We start from the raw sequence: 19,887 nt of genomic DNA on the forward strand, positions 1-19,887 counted from the left end.
TATTGTTTACGTCCACTGTGAAGCAAACAGCACCTCGTATAATGGTTATTACACCTGCAATATTAATTAGGGCGGCCGCCGGATGTAAACTGCGAACCTCTGCAACAAGTTGTGACCGTGCTACCGCTCACAATTACATTCACCTATTACTGGTAGGAACCTCCAGGTTACACCAGCCCACAGGGGATTATTGTGTCCGTCGTGCAGGGAGGGGCTGGGTGGGGAGGGTGGGGCTGGGTGGGGAGGGGCTGGTCACCCCGTGGTGCCCTTATAAAACTCAACGTTTAACCTACTCACGTCGGCTTGTGCCCGCCCTCACAGTCGGGCATATTTGCGGAATACACCACGCCGCCGTTGACCCTGGCCATTGACCGAGCAACCCAACGTTCCTACCAGCTCCCTCCGCAGGAATGTGTTAATTGTCTCCCATTAAAAAGGGCCATTGCCCAAAACGTTGCCTATTATATTTTTCCGCACCTCCGATTAGCACGTACGGCGCGGAAGAAGTTCAACACCCATGCGTTTTAAGGCAGTGTTAATTGTGCTTGTGCCCGACTGCCAACGCAACCGGCATCGCCAAATACCCATTTGTTTCGTCGCTATCGGACGGTGGAATAAACGCCAAACTCTCTGGCTGGGCGCACCGCCAGTAGTGATGTCAACCGCCGCACCCACGAAAGTTTTGAACGGCGACTTTTTAAACTTCTTCCCTCGAGGTCCACTTTTACCTCCCCCCATTGTCCCCATTATGCCCCGCGGTCGTTGACACGTGGCTGGTGGCGGGGCACCGCACCCACCGCTCGCGCCTCGCCCACGACCCGCGTGGTGGCTCCGTCTCGTGACCTCGTCCGAGTGCACCGCTTGATGCACCGTGGCGGTGGTGGTGGTGGTGAGATGTTAACTACCTCGCCTGGTATATAGGAGGTCGTGGGTTTTATCCTGACCCTGACGCCTGCTGCTGTATATTTGGAGTTTGCGTGTCTCTCTCTCATCACCATCATCATCATTACGGTGGCTATGAGATGTTGACTACCTCGCCTGGTGTGCAGGAGGTCGTGGGTTTGATCCCTAACCCTGACGCCTGCTGCTGTATATTTGGAGTTTGCGTGTCTCTCTCTCATCACCATCATCATCATTACGGTGGCTATGAAATGTTGACTACCTCGCCTGGTGTGCAGGAGGTCGTGGGTTTAATCCAGACCCTGACGCCTGCTGTCTGGAGTTTGCGTCTCTCTCATCATCATCACGGTGGATAGGAGATGTTGACTACCTCATCTGGTGTGCAGGAGGTCGTGGGTTTGATCCCTAACCCTGACGCCTGCTGCTGTATATTTGGAGTTTGCGTGTCTCTCTCATCATCATCACGGTGGCTAGGAGATGTTGACTACCTCGCCTGGTGTGCAGGAGGTCGTGGGTTTGATCCAGACCCTGACGCCTGCTGCTGCTGTATATTTGGAGTTTGCGTGTCTCTTTCTCTCATCATCATCACGGTGGCTAGATGTTGACTACCTCTCCTGGTGTGCAGGAGGTCGCGGGTTTGATCCAGACCCTGACGCCTGCTGTTTGGAGTTTGCGTCTCTCTCATCATCATCATCACGGTGGCTAGGAGATGTTGACTACCTCTCCTGGTGTGCAGGAGGTCGTGGGTTTGATCCCTAACCCTGACGCCTGCTGCTGTATATTTGGAGTTTGCGTGTCTCTCTCTCTCATCATCATCACGGTGGCTAGGAGATGTTGACTACCTCTCCTGGTGTGCAGGAGGTCGCGGGTTTGATCCCGACCCTGACGCCTGCTGCTGTATATTTGGAGTTTGCGTGTCTCTCTCTTCAAGTTCAAGTTCATTTATTAGGTCTAGCCCTGTGAGCCATTCAGCTCTTGAATCGGGTGCAACCGCAACAAACAAAAAACAAAAACATGAACAAAAAACATCTTAAAGTGAATATGTGACTAAGTGCAAACAGAAAATCCTCTCATCACCATCATCATCACGGTGGCTATGAGATGTTGACTACCTCGCCTGGTATACAGGAGGTCGTGGGTTTTATTCCGACCCTGACTGCTGCTGTGTATTTGGAGTTTGCATGCCTCTCTCATCATCATCACGGTGGCTAGGAGATGTTGACTACCTCGCTTGGTATACAGGAGGTCGTGGGTTTTATTCCGACCCTGACGCCTGCTGCTGTATATTTGGAGTTTGCGTGTCTCTCTCATCATCATCACGGTGGCTAGGAGATGTTGATTACCTCGCCTGGTATACAGGAGGTCGTGGGTTTGATCACGACCCTGACGCTTGCTGCTGCTGCTGCTGTATATTTGGAGTTTGTGTGTCTTTCTCTCCCCGTGGTCGCGTGGATTTCTTTCTCCGGGTCCTTCGGTTTTTCCCACCGCATTTAGAATCGACATCACGCGTTTAGAGTATTTCGATTATTTTTCTGCTATAAATGTCCAAATGTTAAGCCATTTTGTTCAGCTATGATTTGTGGGCAGATCGCTTTTTAAAAATAAGTTAATACCTCAGTTGGCCATTGTCTAGTAGGATGGGGATGGTTTAGTTTTATTTGTTTGTGTTTGGGTGATTTTTCGATTTCAAGATTTCGTGACTGCAGGGATTCATCTTCTTGGTTCTTTCGGTAAAGGCACGTAGAAGGGAAATAATTAAATAATAAAAATATTACATAATAAAATACAATTCTCACGACGTTTCGGCCACAACGCAAACAGCCGTCCTCAGGTGAAGAACAGGGCTGTCGGAAAGACAGACTCTGAATCAAATAAAAATCACGACGTTTCGGAGGCAACACAAGCTTCCGTCTTCAGGTGGAACCGTCACAGCCCGACAGCTGTATTAAGTAAATACTACGTATGCCCCGCCCCCTGTTACTCATAACCACGCCCCTAACTACGTATGCCCCGCCCCCTGTTACTCATAACCACGCCCCTAACTACGTATGCCCCGCCCCCTGTTACTCATAACCACGCCCCTAACTACTTATGCCCCGCCCCTGTTACTCATAGCCACGCCCCTAACTATTTATGCCCCGCCCCTGTTCCTCATGGCCACGCCCCCAACTACTTATGGCCCCGCCCACTGTAACTCATAGCCACGCCCCTAACTACTTATGGCCCCGCCCCCTGTTACTCATAGCCACGCCCCTAACTACTTATGGCCCGCCCCCTGTTACTCATAGCCACGCCCCCTACAACTCATGGCCACGCCCCTAACTACTTATGGCCACGCCCCCTACAACTCATGGCCCGCCCCCTGTTACTCATAGCCACGCCCCTAACTACTCATGGTCCCGCCCCTACTACTTATGGCCCCGCCCCTTGTTACTCATATTCCCGCCCCCGCCCCACCCGTGCCACAGAAGTCGGACGGAGCGACCAACAATGGAGCGAGAGCAAAAGAAGGTGCGTTGCGATGGTTGCCTTGTGGCGATGTGTTCTGGTGTAGCGTGATGTGATAGCGATGGGTGTTGTGGTGGTGGTGGTGATGGTGGTGTGGGTTGTGTGGGGGGAGCTGTAGTGTAGGGGTTAGCGCGCCGCCATACAAATCGTGCCACCCGAATTGCACTTTTTTAACCGTCCCGGGACAATGGCACTTCTCCATTGAGGCTCCAAACATCACCGCCGGGGAGACAAAGACGGCCGTGCGTGGTGATGTCCACCCTTCATAGGCGCTCGCTTAACAGCACTTGTCCCAACAGTCTGTGCAGGCTATACCGGGAGGGGTCCTTTGTCTTTGTGGCTTGCGTGAAGGTGATGTCGTGATGCATGGCAGTGATGATGATGATGGTTGTTGTGATGTGCGATGTGGTTGTTGCATGTATGTTGAACTTCTTTCGCACCGTACGTAGCCGACCGTGCTAATCGGAGGTGATGATGTGGATGGGTTATGGAGATGGGGTGATGATGGTGATGATGTGTCGTGATCGATGTGCGATGGTCATTTGTGGAGTTTGAAAATGATGTGGGTGATGAGTGAGAAGGATGGTGGGTCAGTGCCGTGAAGTTGTGTGATGATGGTAACAGATGATTTGTGATTATTTTAAACGTTGTAGTATGGTGACACGTGGTGAGTGATCGAGTTTTAAAACAATTTTATGTTTTGTCTAAGTTGTACCATTTGTTAGATTCACTGAAATGTGCATGAATAATAAGTCACTGATACATGAGAAATCGTCGTGTAGTCCAAGTTTGATTGTGGGGTGGTGGTTGTTGTGTGTGATAGTTGATGTATGATGGTGGTTGTGGGGTGATGGTGGTTGTGGGGTGATGGTGGTTGTGGGGTGGTTGATGTATGATGGTGGTTGTTGTGTGGTGATGGTGGTTGTGGGGTGGTTGATGTATGATGGTGGTTGTTGTGTGGTGATGGTGGTTGTGTGGTGATGGTTGTTGTGTGGTGGTTGTGTGGTGATGGTGGTTGTGTGGTGGTTGATGTGTGATGGTGGTTGATGTGTGATGGTGGTTGATGTGTGATGGTGGTTGTGTGGTGGTTGATGGGTGATGGTGGTTGTGTGGTGATGGTGGTTGTGTGGTGGTTGATGTGTGATGGTGGTTGTGTGGTGGTTGATGGGTGATGGTGGTTGATGTGTGATGGTGGTTGTGTGGTGGTGGTTGTGTGGTGGTGGTTGTGTGGTGGTTGATGTGTGATGGTGGTTGTGTGGTGGCTGATGTGTGATGGTGGTTGTGTGGTGGCTGATGTGTGATGGTGGTTGTGTGGTGGCTGATGTGTGATGGTGGCTGATGTGTGATGGTGGTTGTGTGGTGGCTGATGTGTGATGGTGGTTGATGTGTGGTGGTTGTGTGGTTGTTGTGTGGTGATGGTGGTTGTGTGGTGAATGATCTGTGATGGTGGTTGTGTGGTGATGATAGGTGAACACCATGTTGATATGTGATGGGTGCGATGTAATGCCTTAGTAGAGTGACCACAGTTGAGTTCGCTAACGTGGTACCAAATTTTATCGATCCCGAAGTGATGATAGGCGGAATCACTGTTGAGTAAACTCAGAACAATATTCATCGCTAACAGAAATTAGTGTTGATGCGTCTGCGTTGGCAGTGGTGCACAAGACAAAATAAAAAATAACTCCACACATTTGCCAATAGCACTGTGACCTTAAAAGGACAAATACATGATCGGCAACTTTTCAGGCAATGGCAATTCTCCAATTCAGGCTGTAAAGAAGGGCCTTGCCCGCAACTTAACCTATCATATGTTTTCCTTTCAAGGCAGTGTTATTAACAATCGTGTTGACTTATTTTTACATGCGTAATGCAATAACATTGACCGTTCCAACTCCCCATGGGTCATTTAAATTAGGACACATTTTGCATAAAGTCATCAGTGACCATCTATAGATATAATTGGTCCTGGCCACGGGAATGGGGAATTTCAACTACTGGCTTCAGGCCACCAACGGAGATGAGCACTGGTCCATCGCTCGATTAAACGGAGATCTGTTGACAGTTTTACCGAGATATTTTGTCCATCTGGCAGCGCAATTAAACTTTATCTTCTGTTATCTCTGAGCAGAGTATAGTGGTGGCGATTTGTGAGCGGTGGTGAGTAGCGATTGCAGGAGAGTGGTGATTGCTGGAGTGTTGGGGTGATGAGTGCTGGTGAGTGCTGGTGAGTGCTGGTGATTGCTGGTGATTGCTGATGAGTGGTGATGAGTGGTGGTGAGTGGTGGTGAGTGGTGGTGAGTGGTGGTGAGTGGTGGTGAGTGGTGGTGAGTGGTGGTGAGTGGTGGTGAGTGGTGGTGAGTGGTGGTGAGTGGTGGTGAGAGGTGGTGAGAGGTGGTGAGTGCTAGAGAGTGCTGGTGAGTGCTGGTGAGTTGTGGGTGGTCTGCCAGTTGTTTGTGGAAGCCTCAACGTGGGGGTGTGTAGTGGAGCCCGTGTATAAATTTCTCACTGATTATTCTCCACATTACTTACAGACTAGAGTAGGCACATAACTAGTAGCCACAGCCATAACGAGTGGACTATTGGGTGTGGTGTGCCGAGTACAGAAATGTTGTGCATCTCTATGATGTAGCTAGTGCAGCTGCGTAATATTACCCGTGTAGCCTGCACATCTGTTTTATCAGCAAGTATATGGATGTGAAGTTTGGCCTGGCGTGCGAGCTGATTCGGTACACATCCAATCGCCCACGCCCCATGACTCATGGTGCCATGTGCTGTCTGTCTCCTCTCTCCCCATCTCCCTGTCTTGTCTCCATTCCCTATCTCGCTGTCTCACCATTTACCCTGTCTCCTTGTCCCCCACTTCCCCTGTCTCCCCATCTCACGATGAACTCTCTTTTCCCCGCTTACCTCCCGATTCCTCGGGCTGTCTCTCTGGCCAGGGTACCATTTCCCACGAGCTGGGGGCGGGAGCGCCGTGCCTCAAGTGCCGGGAGAAGTGCGAGGGCTTCGAGCTGCACTTCTGGAGGTGCAGTGCTCACCGCACACGATCGTCAACGTCACGGGGGCCCCAATGAACTCCCTCCGTCTTTGTTCTTTTGGCCGCCTTCTTCAGTGCAGTGCGCTGAGGATGACCTAACATTTGAATTGGCTATGTGTGTTCTTGAAAATATTTACTGAGTTCACGGACGGGCTCACCTAACGATATAGACGACTTTTGAGGCAATAAGCCATTCTTTATAGCACCAATAAGAGAGGCCATCGAGCAAAGAGACGCCAATAATAATGCTTACCTTTTAAGGCCACGCAGCGTTATTGACGAATGTCTATATTTTGAGGTTATTTTTTCTTATGTGCATCACTGCCAACGCAGCAGCGGCATCACCAAATAATTTAATATAATTGGCAGGGGCGGGGGGTGGAGTTTCCCGCCCCTCACATCAACATTTAATAGCCCAGAGAGTTTGACTCATGTGTGACTGCTTTAGTCGACCAGACTACGAGAATGACTCAATGAAATCCACAGAAATAAGGCTTGCCTAAGACTCCACCGGTTGCCGTTGACTAGACCGAGACTGTGACTCGTATAACAACTAAATGCTGACTGAATTAGCTCTGTCCTGAATGCACAAGTACCCCTCAATGGACGTGGACCCCTATATGGCCCGGTCCATCAGCAGGCGTCGGAGACGTAACACAGACACGCGTAACTTTGGTGCGGAGCGGAACTGTGAGGCCATCTCTCAGCTCGCCACCGCCGGGGTCCGGCACCGACCGCCCCTCTCCCTCCTCCCCCTTCAGGGTGTGGGTAGCACTCAACCCAGCTATGTACACAACGAGTGGTTTCCCCACATTGGAACGCGGTAAATAATTGTAAAGATATCTATTCTTTAAACCTTGAAAACATGTAAGTGCCTTTATCCGGTGCCAAATAAGGCCTGCATGACACGAGGGGAGGTGGCTTGGGACAGCCCCCTGCCTGGCCGCCTTTGCCAACCCAGTGCTCGTGTTTACGTACGGCACCGGGTACTCACACGAGGCCGAGTTGGACTGTATGTGCGTGTGTACGTTGAACTTCATTCGCACCGAACGTAGCCAACCGTGCCAATCGGAGGTGCGACTAGGGGAGGCCTAGGACCGGTTTAGATATTGCTCACCGCTGATGTCAGCTGCGATGCGAATCGAAGGCCGGTCGCGTTGGGTTCATCGCGCTGTGTGGGAACTCCTGCATCGCTGCGACCCTTCCAGCCTGCGGGCGTTGTGGTACAAGTCGCTCGGCACATAGAGCGACAACAGCTCTGATTTAACCGCCAGTGGCGGTGATGTCACCATACTGCTCGTGCCAGACTAGGTGCGCGTTGAGGCTGTATGGAATTACATGCAGACACGCACACACGTCCGCTTGAACTCTATTGTAACATTTGTTGTCAATCGGAAACCAGCGTTCTGTAACTTCCTGCTACTGCGTGATTAGTGTGGTTGGTTATGGTTTTGGATAAGTTTCTCAAAAAGAAAGCATGGGGTGTCCACGATTAAGTGAAGTTGAAAAGTATATTTTATGTTTGTAAAGCACATCTAATGATCAAAGTTTAACGTACCTATTATCGCCAAAATAAAACCTTTAATTTTATTGACCAGCGGCCTTTTGCCCGCCAGTGTTTGTCCTGCAGCAATTGTCGAAACGCAGCAAGCAAACACTCCTCGGTGTATTTTATCAATGTGTCAAGACAGTGCGTTAAAGTTTTGACAAACTGAAAAGTTGCATGTGCCAGCAGCGATTGTTAAATATTAACCGGTCGAGTAGCTGAGAATCAAAAAGTGATACGATACTTAAAGGTGTTTGCCCAAAACAAAGGCTGCTGGATGACATTGGTCTGGAAAGCCAATAGGCGGCTGGACTCCAGCGGATTTTATTTATACTTGGAAACACGGACTGGAGAGTACTTAGCAAACCACCAAACCGTCGCTCGCACACCTCACCACCGCTGATATCGTCGCGTTTTACTCCCACTCACGCCGAGCGTCCTGTGCCCTTCGTCGTGCAGGAAGATCTGCCGCAACTGCAAGTGCGGCCTTGAGGAGCATGACATCCAGATGGAGGAGGAGGCGCAGCGCAAGGTGGGGCGGCTGTTTGAGGATTCTCGCTACGCCGGGGTGGCCGATAGAATCCGCTCCGACATGGAGACGCGGCTCGAACAGCAGCAGCCGCGGGGAGTGGGCGGCCACAACCACCGCATCGTCCTGGACGACCGCTCTCCCTCCGCCCAGCTCTCCTTCAGCTCCCTCTCCATCGGATCCTCCTCCAGCTCCTCCTCCAATTTCGACTCTGGCTTCGACTCCGCTTCGCTCGCAAGCGCCGGCTCCGGAATGCCCAGGTCTGCCGGCGCTGGTCCCGGAGATGGAAAGGTCTCCGGTTCTGCTGCCGGTGGAGAACCTGGATTGCCCCGAGCCCCTGGTTCCGCACCGGGGGCCGCGACGGGCCGGGATTCTAAAACTGGCGGCTCCGTGGGTGTGGGCGGCTCTCCTGGAGGTCCTGGCTCGGTGCAACTTTCTGGGTCGAGTACGGCTCCACCCGCTGGCGGTGTTCCGAGCCGCGTCCCCGGCGCGGCGGGCGTCACGGTGGCCGGGGGGGACGTTCGGACCGCGGTGGTGCTAGAGTGGGCGCCTCCCGGGCTCGAGAGGGCCGTGGTAAGAATCGTGGAGGCGGTGCTCGTGTCGTCTGCAATTCTTATTTGAATCTTTAGTCGACGGCAACCGGGTGGAGTCTTCGTCGCGGTTTCGTCTGATTGAAGATAAAAACGACAATTGCTTTGTGGTGAATATTTTTCCGTCGCTAATTCGTTTTTCAAAATTAAATCCACAACGAGGTGGCCAGGAGATGGCAGGGAGTGTGACCCACATGAAGCCACTCATTAATTAAATGATTTGGCGATTCTGCATTGGCAGTGGTGCACAAGCACAAATAGCAACAAGAAACTCAATAGGTTCATCAAGAGCACCGACATTAAAAGAAAAACTAGATAAGAGGAGGCAACGCCCCTGTTTCAAAGCACATCGATGGTACTGATCAAGAACGGTCTTGAAATATCATCTTGAGATTCGATAAGACTTTCCTTATTAAATAATTGGCATTATTATTATTAAGGATAGTCCCATTGCTTATACAGTTCATGTATTGAAGCGTGGGGGTAATATATCGTCAATGTAATGACACGAAATCCGGTTGTTCTGCAAGCTTTAACCGGATATGGGCACATGCCACTGCAAAACTGTAACAAAGGACCTCGAGTGATTCTGGTCTCGTGAGCTCATCCTTGCACATACAGTGCCCTCCGCTCGGAGGTGGCAGATTCACTGTGGCAACGCTACGCCCTCTGCTGAAGCGAGCGCTGCCAACCTTTGCTCCGGCTGCTCCCGCGTGCCATCGTTTACATTATCGAATCATTTCATCGTTCGCAAGAGCAGATTGGGCGGGACGCTCATCTAAGTCGGCAGGCTTGAGCCAGTGATGTAAATTACACATTCTCGTGGCCGAGGTCGGTCTAGCCGTACGATGACCATAGGCGGTTGATGGTGGTGATGATGGTGATGATGGTGGTGATGGTGGTGATGGTGGTGCTGTTTGCCGGGCTGGTGCGTGCGCAGCCGTTTCTCTGCGCCGCAGAGAGACGGCTGCCGTCTGTGGTTTTCCCCTTGTGACTGCAGCCGAGAATTGGAATGTTTGAGATGAGATGTGGTGTTGGGCGCTTTGAGATCCTGGGGTATTTAACAGCCCTGTAAATGCACAATTGTGATCCCCACGATATTCTGAATTGACCGTTGAACCGGGATTCTAACTCGCGACCTTCCGACTGCGGATTCCCGCCCGCTGATGGCAGGGGGGACGCCCAATGGGAGAACATTGCCGATGCCTCGCGGATCCAGCGGTGATGATGGCCCACCGGGTAATCCGGGCGTTGATTTGAGGGACATATGGCCCATGGGCTGGACCTTATTTCACATAGCCCGCTGGCCATATGAGGGCATACCACTTAAGCGATATGTGTGCGTCCACTGCAAGCTGCATCTTAGCCGAATAAATTGGGTAAAAGATGGCAAAGGCGCAGCCCTGCAATATATTGCTTATGCCACTGCTGGCAGAAGGGTCTCTTTCAAGCCCCCTCGAGTGGGTATTTGGTCTCCTCTTCCACGCCGATCAGACATCTTGAAATAGGAGTATTGTGCCCACATATATCCCCGCCACACCGCGACCTGCCGATTGACTTAACTGTGGCGTCGCCATTTGCCCTGCTGGGTGGACGGAGGCGGTGCGGGGGAAGGTTTTGAGCAACTTGCCCCACCGTTTCAACCGCTGAGCCACGAGATGGAAATCGAACTGGCGACCTCTGGATTGCAAGTCCGTTGTGTGAATCATTAGCACCACGGCAGTATTCGCACTAATTGGTTACTTGCGGAGAAAATGTTTCCACCGTAGCAACACAGTGTTTGTAAGATTTTAGTGCACCAAGTGAAGGTGAGCCCCCCCCCCCCCCCCCCCCCCCCCCCCGCTGTTTTCCTTGTTATGACTGGATAACGTCAAGGCCTGCGTTAATGTGTGGCCTGCCAAAGGTTATTTAAAAGTCCTTATTTGGGCCACGGTAATGAGAAGGTTTTTCTCACCTCCTGGCATAAACTGTTTTACAACGGCGCTGCATTCCGGACGTACGTGCTCACCGTGAGTGGATTAAAGCAGTCTCGACTGCGATGACTGACACGCATAGAGACAGATCTAAATTAACACAAAACCTCAATCATTACCGCTGCCATTATGACAGAAAACTACGATTGAGTCGGCTGAGGTTTTGAGCAGCGACTTTTGTTCATAGCAGAGAGAGCAGAGGATTTAAACTGATCAAATCACCCACGACCTCCGAAGATAAGCGTGGCTGAGCGTGGATATTATTCTTACAACTACGCTTGTTTACCCAGCATAGCCTGAGTCTCATGACTCTTTTTCAGAAGGTTCCTGTTAAGTTTTTGCAGTTGGGGGCGACGATTGCTACGAGTAGTTGCTTGGATGGGTTACTTGGTTGGCAGCAGAGGGCGGTGCAGCAACGTCCAATATTCTACTGTACTTCTAAGGTCTCACGTCCGCTCCCCACCGTTCACAGACCAGCGCGGTGAAGTATGGTCACATAAATCCCCCCCCCTTCCCCGCGACCTGCACAGTGTTGTGAACAGACCCTCATCCACCAGCAAATTGCCACGTACGGCAGTTGAAAATGTTTGCACGGCTGAAGATTTCTCCTGCAGTATTTATGGTCGCACTGACGCTTGTTAAGGGTGGCCTTGTACAGGCGTTGTAAGTTAACCTCGCAACAACAATAGCACGGAGATCGTAGTGATTGTTGGCCTGTGGTGTCCACCCGTCTTTGAAAATGACGACAAAACCCCCATCGTCACAACACTAGAATGCAACGTGCCGGTTGAGAACAAATACACGCTAAGGGTGTGTCTGCTCCCAACCAGCGGGAAGAATAATAATAATGTTCAGTTTTATATACAGCGTCGTAGTTCATGCAAATCTTTTACAATCGCTGAGGAACCACAGACAAGCTGGAAGGCAGCCGGCACCAGAAATTGCCCAAACTCTGCAGTCCTGTATATTAAAATGCTTTTCAGGCAATACACGAGCGTTTAAACGAGTGGGAGGAAACTGGAGCACCCGAAGTAAACCCACGCATGCGAAGGGACAGCCCTCTGTCCCATGCCGAAGGGACAGACGACATTCGTCTGCACTCCGCTGCTCCGCCTTCTCCAGGAAAGCCAGGGTATGGCTCCGCCAGGACGCCCACGGAGAGGAAGTTCCGCAACATTTGTGATATCCGCCAACCCTTGCTTCAGCAGTGCTGGATTACGGGCGTGTGCCACCATCCGCCCGGCTAAGGAGGGGCACACCTCCCCCTCTGTGTGCCCTGCATGCACGTTGTCATGCGGCCACCACATTGCATGAACCCCCCCCCCCCCCGTCAGCCTTGTCGAGACCACCAACTCAAAAGAGCCATCTGAAGGGAATGGCCGGAGTCAGTGATCTGAAAGATAAATACGGCCATGTCAGGTTGGACTCTGAGGCTTTAAAGCACACACGAGAGTCACCCGGAATGTGCCCAACCTCGTCAGGGGCAAAGCAGGGTTCAGCCCGCAAAGTGTTTGGATGGGCGACCGGCGCGCCTATAATCTTGAGATTCTTAGTAAGACTTTCCTGGGTGAACATCGCAAATAATAAAATAACAAATATGCCCCGTGACATCTCCGACGCCCTCTCCACTTCTGCCATCCTGCAGGCACGGCGCTACATCGAGCTGCTGCCCAGAGACAAGCAGCCCATCGAGGGCAGCCAGGGCGCCATGTATCGGCGCAGGCAGCTGGCCAGACAGCTGCCAGAGCACGACCAGGACCCCAGCAGGTGAGGATCACGCTACCGATGACGATGTATCACCGCCACAGATGTTGCTAAACACATTCGAATCCGGGTAAACTCCTGCGATTACACTGGCTTTTCAGGTCTATTGAGTTGATGGTTTCTAAATAAATAAATATAGGCAACACATCTCCTTCATAGATCTGTCCGGTCTCAGCTTGGCCACAGTTGACAGCGCAACAAACCATTAGGCTTAAGTTTTGTCTGGACTTAATTTGTCTACACTCCCGTCTGGGAGAATTAAATATATCGGTCATCTGACGGACGTTACGCTCAGAGGCAGGGCGGATGGGAAAATGCTGCCCCCTATTGTGTGTGAAATAGAGGTCACTTGCAGGGAAATTGCAGGCAACTCTGCCGGTATCCACCTCCATGGGCCGGCCGCTCTTCAATGTGTCGGGTTCGCACTGCGTCTCGTGCAGGTGCCACGACCTCTCTGCGGCCGAGGTGAAGCAGATGGAGGACTTTGTCAAGAAGTACAAGGCGGAGGCGCTGGGTGTCGGGGATGTTATGCTGCCCCACCAGGTGCTGCTCATCCAGGGTGGTGTCGGTGGCGGCTTTACCCATGGGATGGGCCCAGGGGCCACAGGCTCTGCAAGTTCAGCGCACGGCAGTGGCGCCGGCGGTGGTGGTCATCCCTCTGCACCGCCGGTCGGTGGCGAGCTCGCCGGAGGAGCGGCCGACAGCCCGTCCCGCAAGAGGGTCACGGCGTCTCTCTTCATCGCGGGGAGGAAGCCCGGAGCCGGCGCTGCTGACCAATCGCAAGCGGACAACGAGGGCTTGTCTGGCCAGTCGGGAGCCGCGGGGCAGAAGAGTGGCTCGTGGAACCAAGCAGCAGGTGGAGGGTCAAGCCAGAGGGGTGGTGCTGGTGGTGCTGGTGGTGCTGGTGTTGCTGGTAGTGCTGGCGGTGCTGGTGCCAGCGGTGGTTTTGGTAGTGCCGCTGGTGGTGGTATTGCTGGTGCCGCTGGTGGTGCTGGTGGTGGTGGTGCCGCTGGTGGCGGTGGTGCTGGCGGTGGTGCTGGCGGTGGTGCCGGCGGTGGTGCCGGTTGGGTTGGAGGTTCAGCTGCCTTTGCCCAAGCAGCTGGGGAAGCTTCCGTCGGCGAAAGAGGAGTCGGAGATGGAGCGGCACAGGCGCAGAGAGACTATGTAAGTCGTGGCACCTCTGGCGAATGTCATAATCCGTGAGAGGCATTTAATAATTATTCAACCACCCCATCCACAATCCTTGCATTCTTGTGATTCATGATTCAGGGTCCATTATTCAGTTAAAAACTATTTTTATTACGTTTGCCATTGTGGTGAATGTCGCACCTCTCATAGATGCGTGAAGAGAATGTCTCCGATAAAATCCACAGACTTGACTTCCCCCGACGTCGTCCCTGCGTGCGTGTTGACAAATGAACACTGCTGCCTCCCCTCCCCTCCAACCGCCATTCCCTAGCGCTGCAACCGCTGCAAGCAGCCGATGCAGCAGGGCGACCCCGCGGTGTTTGCGGAGCGCGCCGGCTCGCAGCACCTGTGGCACCCCGGCTGCTTCTGCTGCTCGGCGTGCGATGAGATCCTCGTCGACCTCGTCTACTTCTGGAAGCGCGGGAAGCTCTACTGCGGCCGCCACTACTGCGACACGGAGCGGCCCCGCTGCGGAGGCTGCGACGAGGTCTCTCCGCCGCGCCGTGGTTCCTCCCTGCGGCCGCGTTCCCACTGCGTGCGCGGGGTGGCCTAGCAGTTCCCATCCCGTGGTACTAAGGGGTGCAGTGTAAACATCGCCACGAGGGAGACAAAGGCGGCCGGGCGTGGTGCTGGCCACCCACCCCACCTTGTCTGCCGTGCCGGCCTTCATAGGTGCTACTCGCTAATAGCACTTACCCCAGCAGTCTCTTAAGGCTATACGGGGGACCTTTGTCTTTGTTGTTTGTGTGGACACAGTTGATATTCTCCAAGGAGTACACGCAGGCGGAGGAGCAGAACTGGCACCTCAAGCACTTCTGCTGCTTCGAGTGTGACTGCGTTCTGGCCGGAGAGATCTACGTGATGGAGCAGGACAAGCCCGTGTGCAAGCCCTGCTACATGAAGAAATACGCACGGGTACGGCACGCACGCACGCATGCACACACGCCGTAGCTGCTCGGCCACCGCAGCCGGTGGGGGGGGGGGGTGGGGGGCGCCTTTTTTGCCGCACGTTGTTTGATGTCCGACGTTTCGCCGCACGTGCGCTCGGAGTTGCCGAATAAAGCTCCCTTGCATGTGGGGCAAAGCGTCGGAACGTCGTGCCGAACAACACGCGGGTGCAGCTCGACAAATCCACATCGGAGGGTTCAAGTGATTGGCCGTTAGGACGTGGACCGAATATGCATTGCGCCCTGGCGCAAGGAATTAAATGGGCATTCCTGTCTCATTTCATCCTCATTTTGTGGCCCTGCGCTTGATCCATTCTGGCCCGTGCGCCCTGGTGCAGTTGTACCGCCTGCACACTCGATGTAGTGGTTAGTTCAGTGCGATTCCTGGCCACGGCTAACACGCTGTGGTGAGCGCTATCTGAAGCGGTCCCGAGCCTGATCCTTTCACCAACCCCCGTTGACCAGTGTGGTGAAATGTGGTTAAACAACCCCCGTGACCAATGTGGAATGGATAAAGGCCTTCATCTGTCAATAGGTTTACAATAGGATGTGCATGTTTATGAAATGTTGATGATTTTCAGTGTCTCTCACATGGCCATTATAAACCGCTTTGAGGGGGGGGGACAACCTCGCTCAGTGGATTGTACTCCTTGCCTGACATTGTGTCCCTTGAGTAGAGGTGGCTCAGACGTCGGATCACCAGGCTGGCACCACAGAGCCTGAGTTCATATCCAGGCAGCCGCTTGTGAATGAAGCTGATTCTTAAGTATTTTTAGTTGCTGGTCTCGGCTCAGTCACCGATGACTGCATAAAAAAGCGGTTCTGGACAATTTGGCTGTGTGGGAAAGGGCTGCCCTCTACTGACAGAGTAGGGAGCAGCACTTTCCCGCCCTTACAATTTAAGTCTTGCCTGAGTTATTCGATATCCACTTACATGGGCTGTTCTCGAACATGAAGGGTTGCACTGCTCTGCAAGGGAGACCAATTGGTGGATACCTTGTCTCACGACGCGACACTGATGGCCAATGTTCCTTTTCTCCAGATTCTTGGCAAAAATGCGTTGATCTGTCCCATCGCCAACAACGGCACAGATTAGCGAGGCGATGCAGTGCGTTTTCGGGAAAGGTGCGAATCTCTTCCCGGCAAGTTTCGTGCATCAACATTAACGTCAATTTCTCATCCTTGCTGTCTTTCTCTCCCCTGGCAGTCATGCCAGTCTTGCCAGGGCAGCATTGAGCCGGAGGCTCAGCGCGTGACGCTGGGGGAGTTCAGCTGGCACGCCGATCCCACCTGCTTCCTGTGCTCCTGCTGCGGCATCCCGCTCGTCGGACTGCGCTTCCTGCCGCACCAGGCCATGATCTTCTGCTCCGCCGACTGCCGTGGCAAGGTCGTGGGCTGAGCCCCACGGAAGGGCCTTTTTGGAGAGGCCTTAACCAGCATAGAATCGATGATAATGGGTGATGATTATACGTATCTGTGGGCCGGGGAGTGTCTTCGGGGCCTCAACACGCGGCCCAACCAAGGAAACTGCACGTGAATCGTGGCTGAAGTTGGCGATTTTGGGACGTGTAATCAATTTTCGATTGCCGAGTACTTGAGGCTTTTAGCAGCGGCATGACGTAACCCCATGCGTGGCGTTGTCATGACGCTAACGTGTGGTGGGAATGTCAAAAAAATCGTTAAAGGTTATAAATGCACGATATGTTGAATAGTAATTTTTTGAACTTCTTCAAGTACTTGGTGATCGTAGATTGATTACTTTGAAATCATCCCTACAATGTAAATTACCAATTACAAAGCGGCGGCTGGAAAAAAGTGGATGATGTTTTACGTATGAGATGTGGTCAAAAAGCTTGTGAAAATGATTTTATCACAAATTAGTTTGGTGATTACTGTGTCAGTCGTAGTGCACAAGCAGAGTTAACAGAGAAACAAAATCAATTGTCAAATAACACTGTGTGGGCTTAATATTAAACATATATAATTGGCGAAGTTTTGAGTAATGACCTTAATGTGCGAAGAGAAGGGCTATTGCTGGTAACATCACCTATCGTAGATATTTTCCTTACAAGGCAGTGTTTTTTTATCTTGTCCGTAATAGTTTCTAATTTGTGTGACGCCCCCCTTCAAAGGCGTCTCTTTCGCTGCACAGCGACTGCCCCAGTTGAACACGGAATTTTGCGTCGACGTCATTGCTCAGTCTACGCGCGATAACCCTCACGTGGTTCCAAACTCGCACTGACTGACGGGCCCTGCGGTGCGATTGGCCCCGCCGAAGCACACGACTGCGTTCGCACAATTCAGGAGGTGGTAACGATGATGAATCCAGGTTACATATTAGCAAGAAGCGCGGGCCATTTATTTAACTCCCTATTATCGTGATAAAATTATTTCGTGAGCTTTTGGATTAGCCCTCGTGGGTAAAATGTTAAGTAATGCAAGTCAAGTTCTGTGTGGGCATTGCATAGCTGCAACTGTTATATTTGATAAGCAGTCTCTTCTGTTTTCTGGGTGAATGCTCCTGATCAGTGTTTATTTTTTTCATGAACGACGCGGCAGTTGGCTGTGGATCTGTGGCTATTGATGTGTAACCCCTTTTTCGGAGCCTACAAAACACGCTGAGGATTCAGTTTTCGTTCCGGATGGTCACAGAGCCAGGCTGACACTTTTTTCCCATTGAGTAGTAGGATAAATAGAACTCTGTTTATTCAAATATGATATTTAAAAAATAAGATTTAAGTAGATTTTCATTTCACAAAATAGACTTGTTTTTCCTGAGCAACCACTACTCGTATCGTCTACTGTCATTTAGGCATTGCTTTCACAGTAGCCTTGTGATTACAGCCGCCTGCAATTGGTTGGAATGTCACGTGTGTTTTATTCCTATTATTAATAGGCTAAGCATTAGAGTGCAGTTTTTAAAGATAATAATTCACATTTTTATCCTGGTGGTGATGAGGGTACGGTTCTGTGGAAGCACATTTATATTGTTAAACGCCTGACGAAGATTGAAAAGGATATTTTATTAAAAGGCTTTATGACTCTCAGGGGTCGGAGCGAATTCGGGAGGCTCGCAGAACCAGACTAAGGCTCTCTGTATTTTAAGTGTCGATTGCTAATTCCTGCTGCTGATAAAACAGGAATAAGGCCCATTTCGGAGGTTCACAGGACCAGGCTAAGCCTTCCTTCAAGATCACGAGTTCATGTTAATTCCTGAGGCTCACAGGGACTAGAATCAGGAACCCCATGAGATTTATCAGAGTTCAGCGTGAAAGATTGTTGCTTGCCCTGCTTCTTCTTTCCCTCTCGATACTCTTTTTTGTTTTTGTTTTGCTCATTCACAAAACGATGGGTGAAATGTAGCTTGCGGTTTATTTTGGGGCACAAACTAGCACGTGCTAGGGGTGTTTTTTTTTTACTATTTTTAATTTCGCGGCTGTGTAATTCTACGCGGCGTTGCATAACTACTGGTTAGCACATCACTGCTTTACGTTGGTGAATATTAATAATAATGATGTTGGCGTTATTAGTAGTGAGGGGTGAGGGTGTAATGTTTGGCTGTCTTGTGAATGTTTAAAAAAAAAAGGTCTTCTGTTATGGTGCACAAAATTGGATAGCAATACACTGGGCATCAGGTTTCATTCTTTAAGAATGTGAAACAAGGAAAGTTCCTCTTTCATTATGCACTGTATCTGCTGAGTTACTGTCAACTGAGTGCCTTTACTGCAACTTGAACACACTCTAGGCCTTACACGGTTTTGTCTTTGTTTTTTTTTAGCACTGTTGCACGTTTTTGGAGCAAATTTATTTAAGGTTACGTGTGAAGGTAATTAAATGTAAGGTACAACCTTATTTCAGAAATGTTATTTTTTGTTCTTAATATTCTCGTGCAGGAAAGACAATCCAGTAACAAAAAAGTTAAATCGCAAATTGCCAGGCCATGGTGTTTACACCTGTGATTCATAATTTTGGTAGAAAAAGTGAGTGTATTACATGGAAATTTGTGAAACGCAAACCCTCTGGGCTGAAAGGTGGCGCCAGGCAGTGAAGCAGTTGTTGTGAGTCTGTGTGCTCACCATTGAGTGTTATCACCTCGTACACTCTAGGTTTTCTCTGCCACATACTCCAAATGCAGGCCCCATCGTGAACAATAATTGTGATATTCAATGAGGCCTCGCTTGATGAAGAAAAGTCAAATAACATTTGAGCACTGCTGACTGAATACCCTCATGCCTTGCGGGTAGTGAGGGTTATCTGTCTGACCCTGCCCATAATGTAGCCCAGCCACCTATAAAACCTGTTTTTAAACGCAACCAGACTCAACTCTGCTTAGCTTATGACATCTGACGCCAGAAATGAAAATGTCTTCCTGCTCAAATGACCAATGAAGGGGGTCGTGCATCTCCATCGGCCACCCTGAACCAGTGATGGGAATTCCACGTTCATGTGACAAGGGCCAGTCCACCCAAAACATGTCAGGTCCTAGTTTAAAATAACTGGAGTGCGAATGAAGTGTACTGTATTGTACTTTATCACGGACATGTGCTATTTGAGGGATTTCTTTTTTGTAGTCGGGTATGGCGTTTTATGTGTGGGTTATAAAAAAATAAAGGTATGGTTTGATTTTCAAACAGTCGATTGCAAACGTGCTTTCAAATACGTCGGTGCGAGCCATCGGTTGGAACCCCAAATCGGTGGGTATCGACCAAGATCACAATCTGCCGCGTTCAAATGCTTACACTGGCTCCCCCCCCCTCCCCCCATCATCGATCTACGGACTAAGTTCAAGATTGCCATCCCTTTGTCATGGTGCTCTCTCATGCATGGTCTTTAACACATTATCTTCCCGTCCTACTCAAATACATGTGCCTCCAACAAACCCAAGGACCTAATCCCTCAACCTGC

The 19,887-nt window shown here is 51.0% G+C and overlaps 1 protein-coding gene across 1 annotated transcript; it reads left to right on the forward strand.

The window, feature by feature from the left end:
- Positions 1 to 3,358: 3,358 nt before the first annotated feature.
- On the forward strand, positions 3,359 to 19,613 carry LOC133348955 (testin-like). Its single transcript, XM_061562114.1, has 8 exons — positions 3,359 to 3,411; positions 6,348 to 6,433; positions 8,451 to 9,093; positions 12,729 to 12,850; positions 13,288 to 14,011; positions 14,307 to 14,522; positions 14,792 to 14,950; positions 16,190 to 19,613. Exons 1-8 carry the CDS (start codon positions 3,391 to 3,393, stop codon positions 16,379 to 16,381), a joined length of 2,163 nt encoding a protein of 720 aa, XP_061418098.1. The 5' UTR covers positions 3,359 to 3,390; the 3' UTR covers positions 16,382 to 19,613.
- Positions 19,614 to 19,887: the final 274 nt, after the last annotated feature.

The sequence above is a fragment of the Lethenteron reissneri genome, chromosome 28 (assembly GCF_015708825.2).
Source record: "Lethenteron reissneri isolate LAM-NWPU_2019-01 chromosome 28, ASM1570882v1, whole genome shotgun sequence".
In the NCBI taxonomy this organism is placed as follows: Eukaryota; Metazoa; Chordata; class Hyperoartia; order Petromyzontiformes; family Petromyzontidae; genus Lethenteron; species Lethenteron reissneri.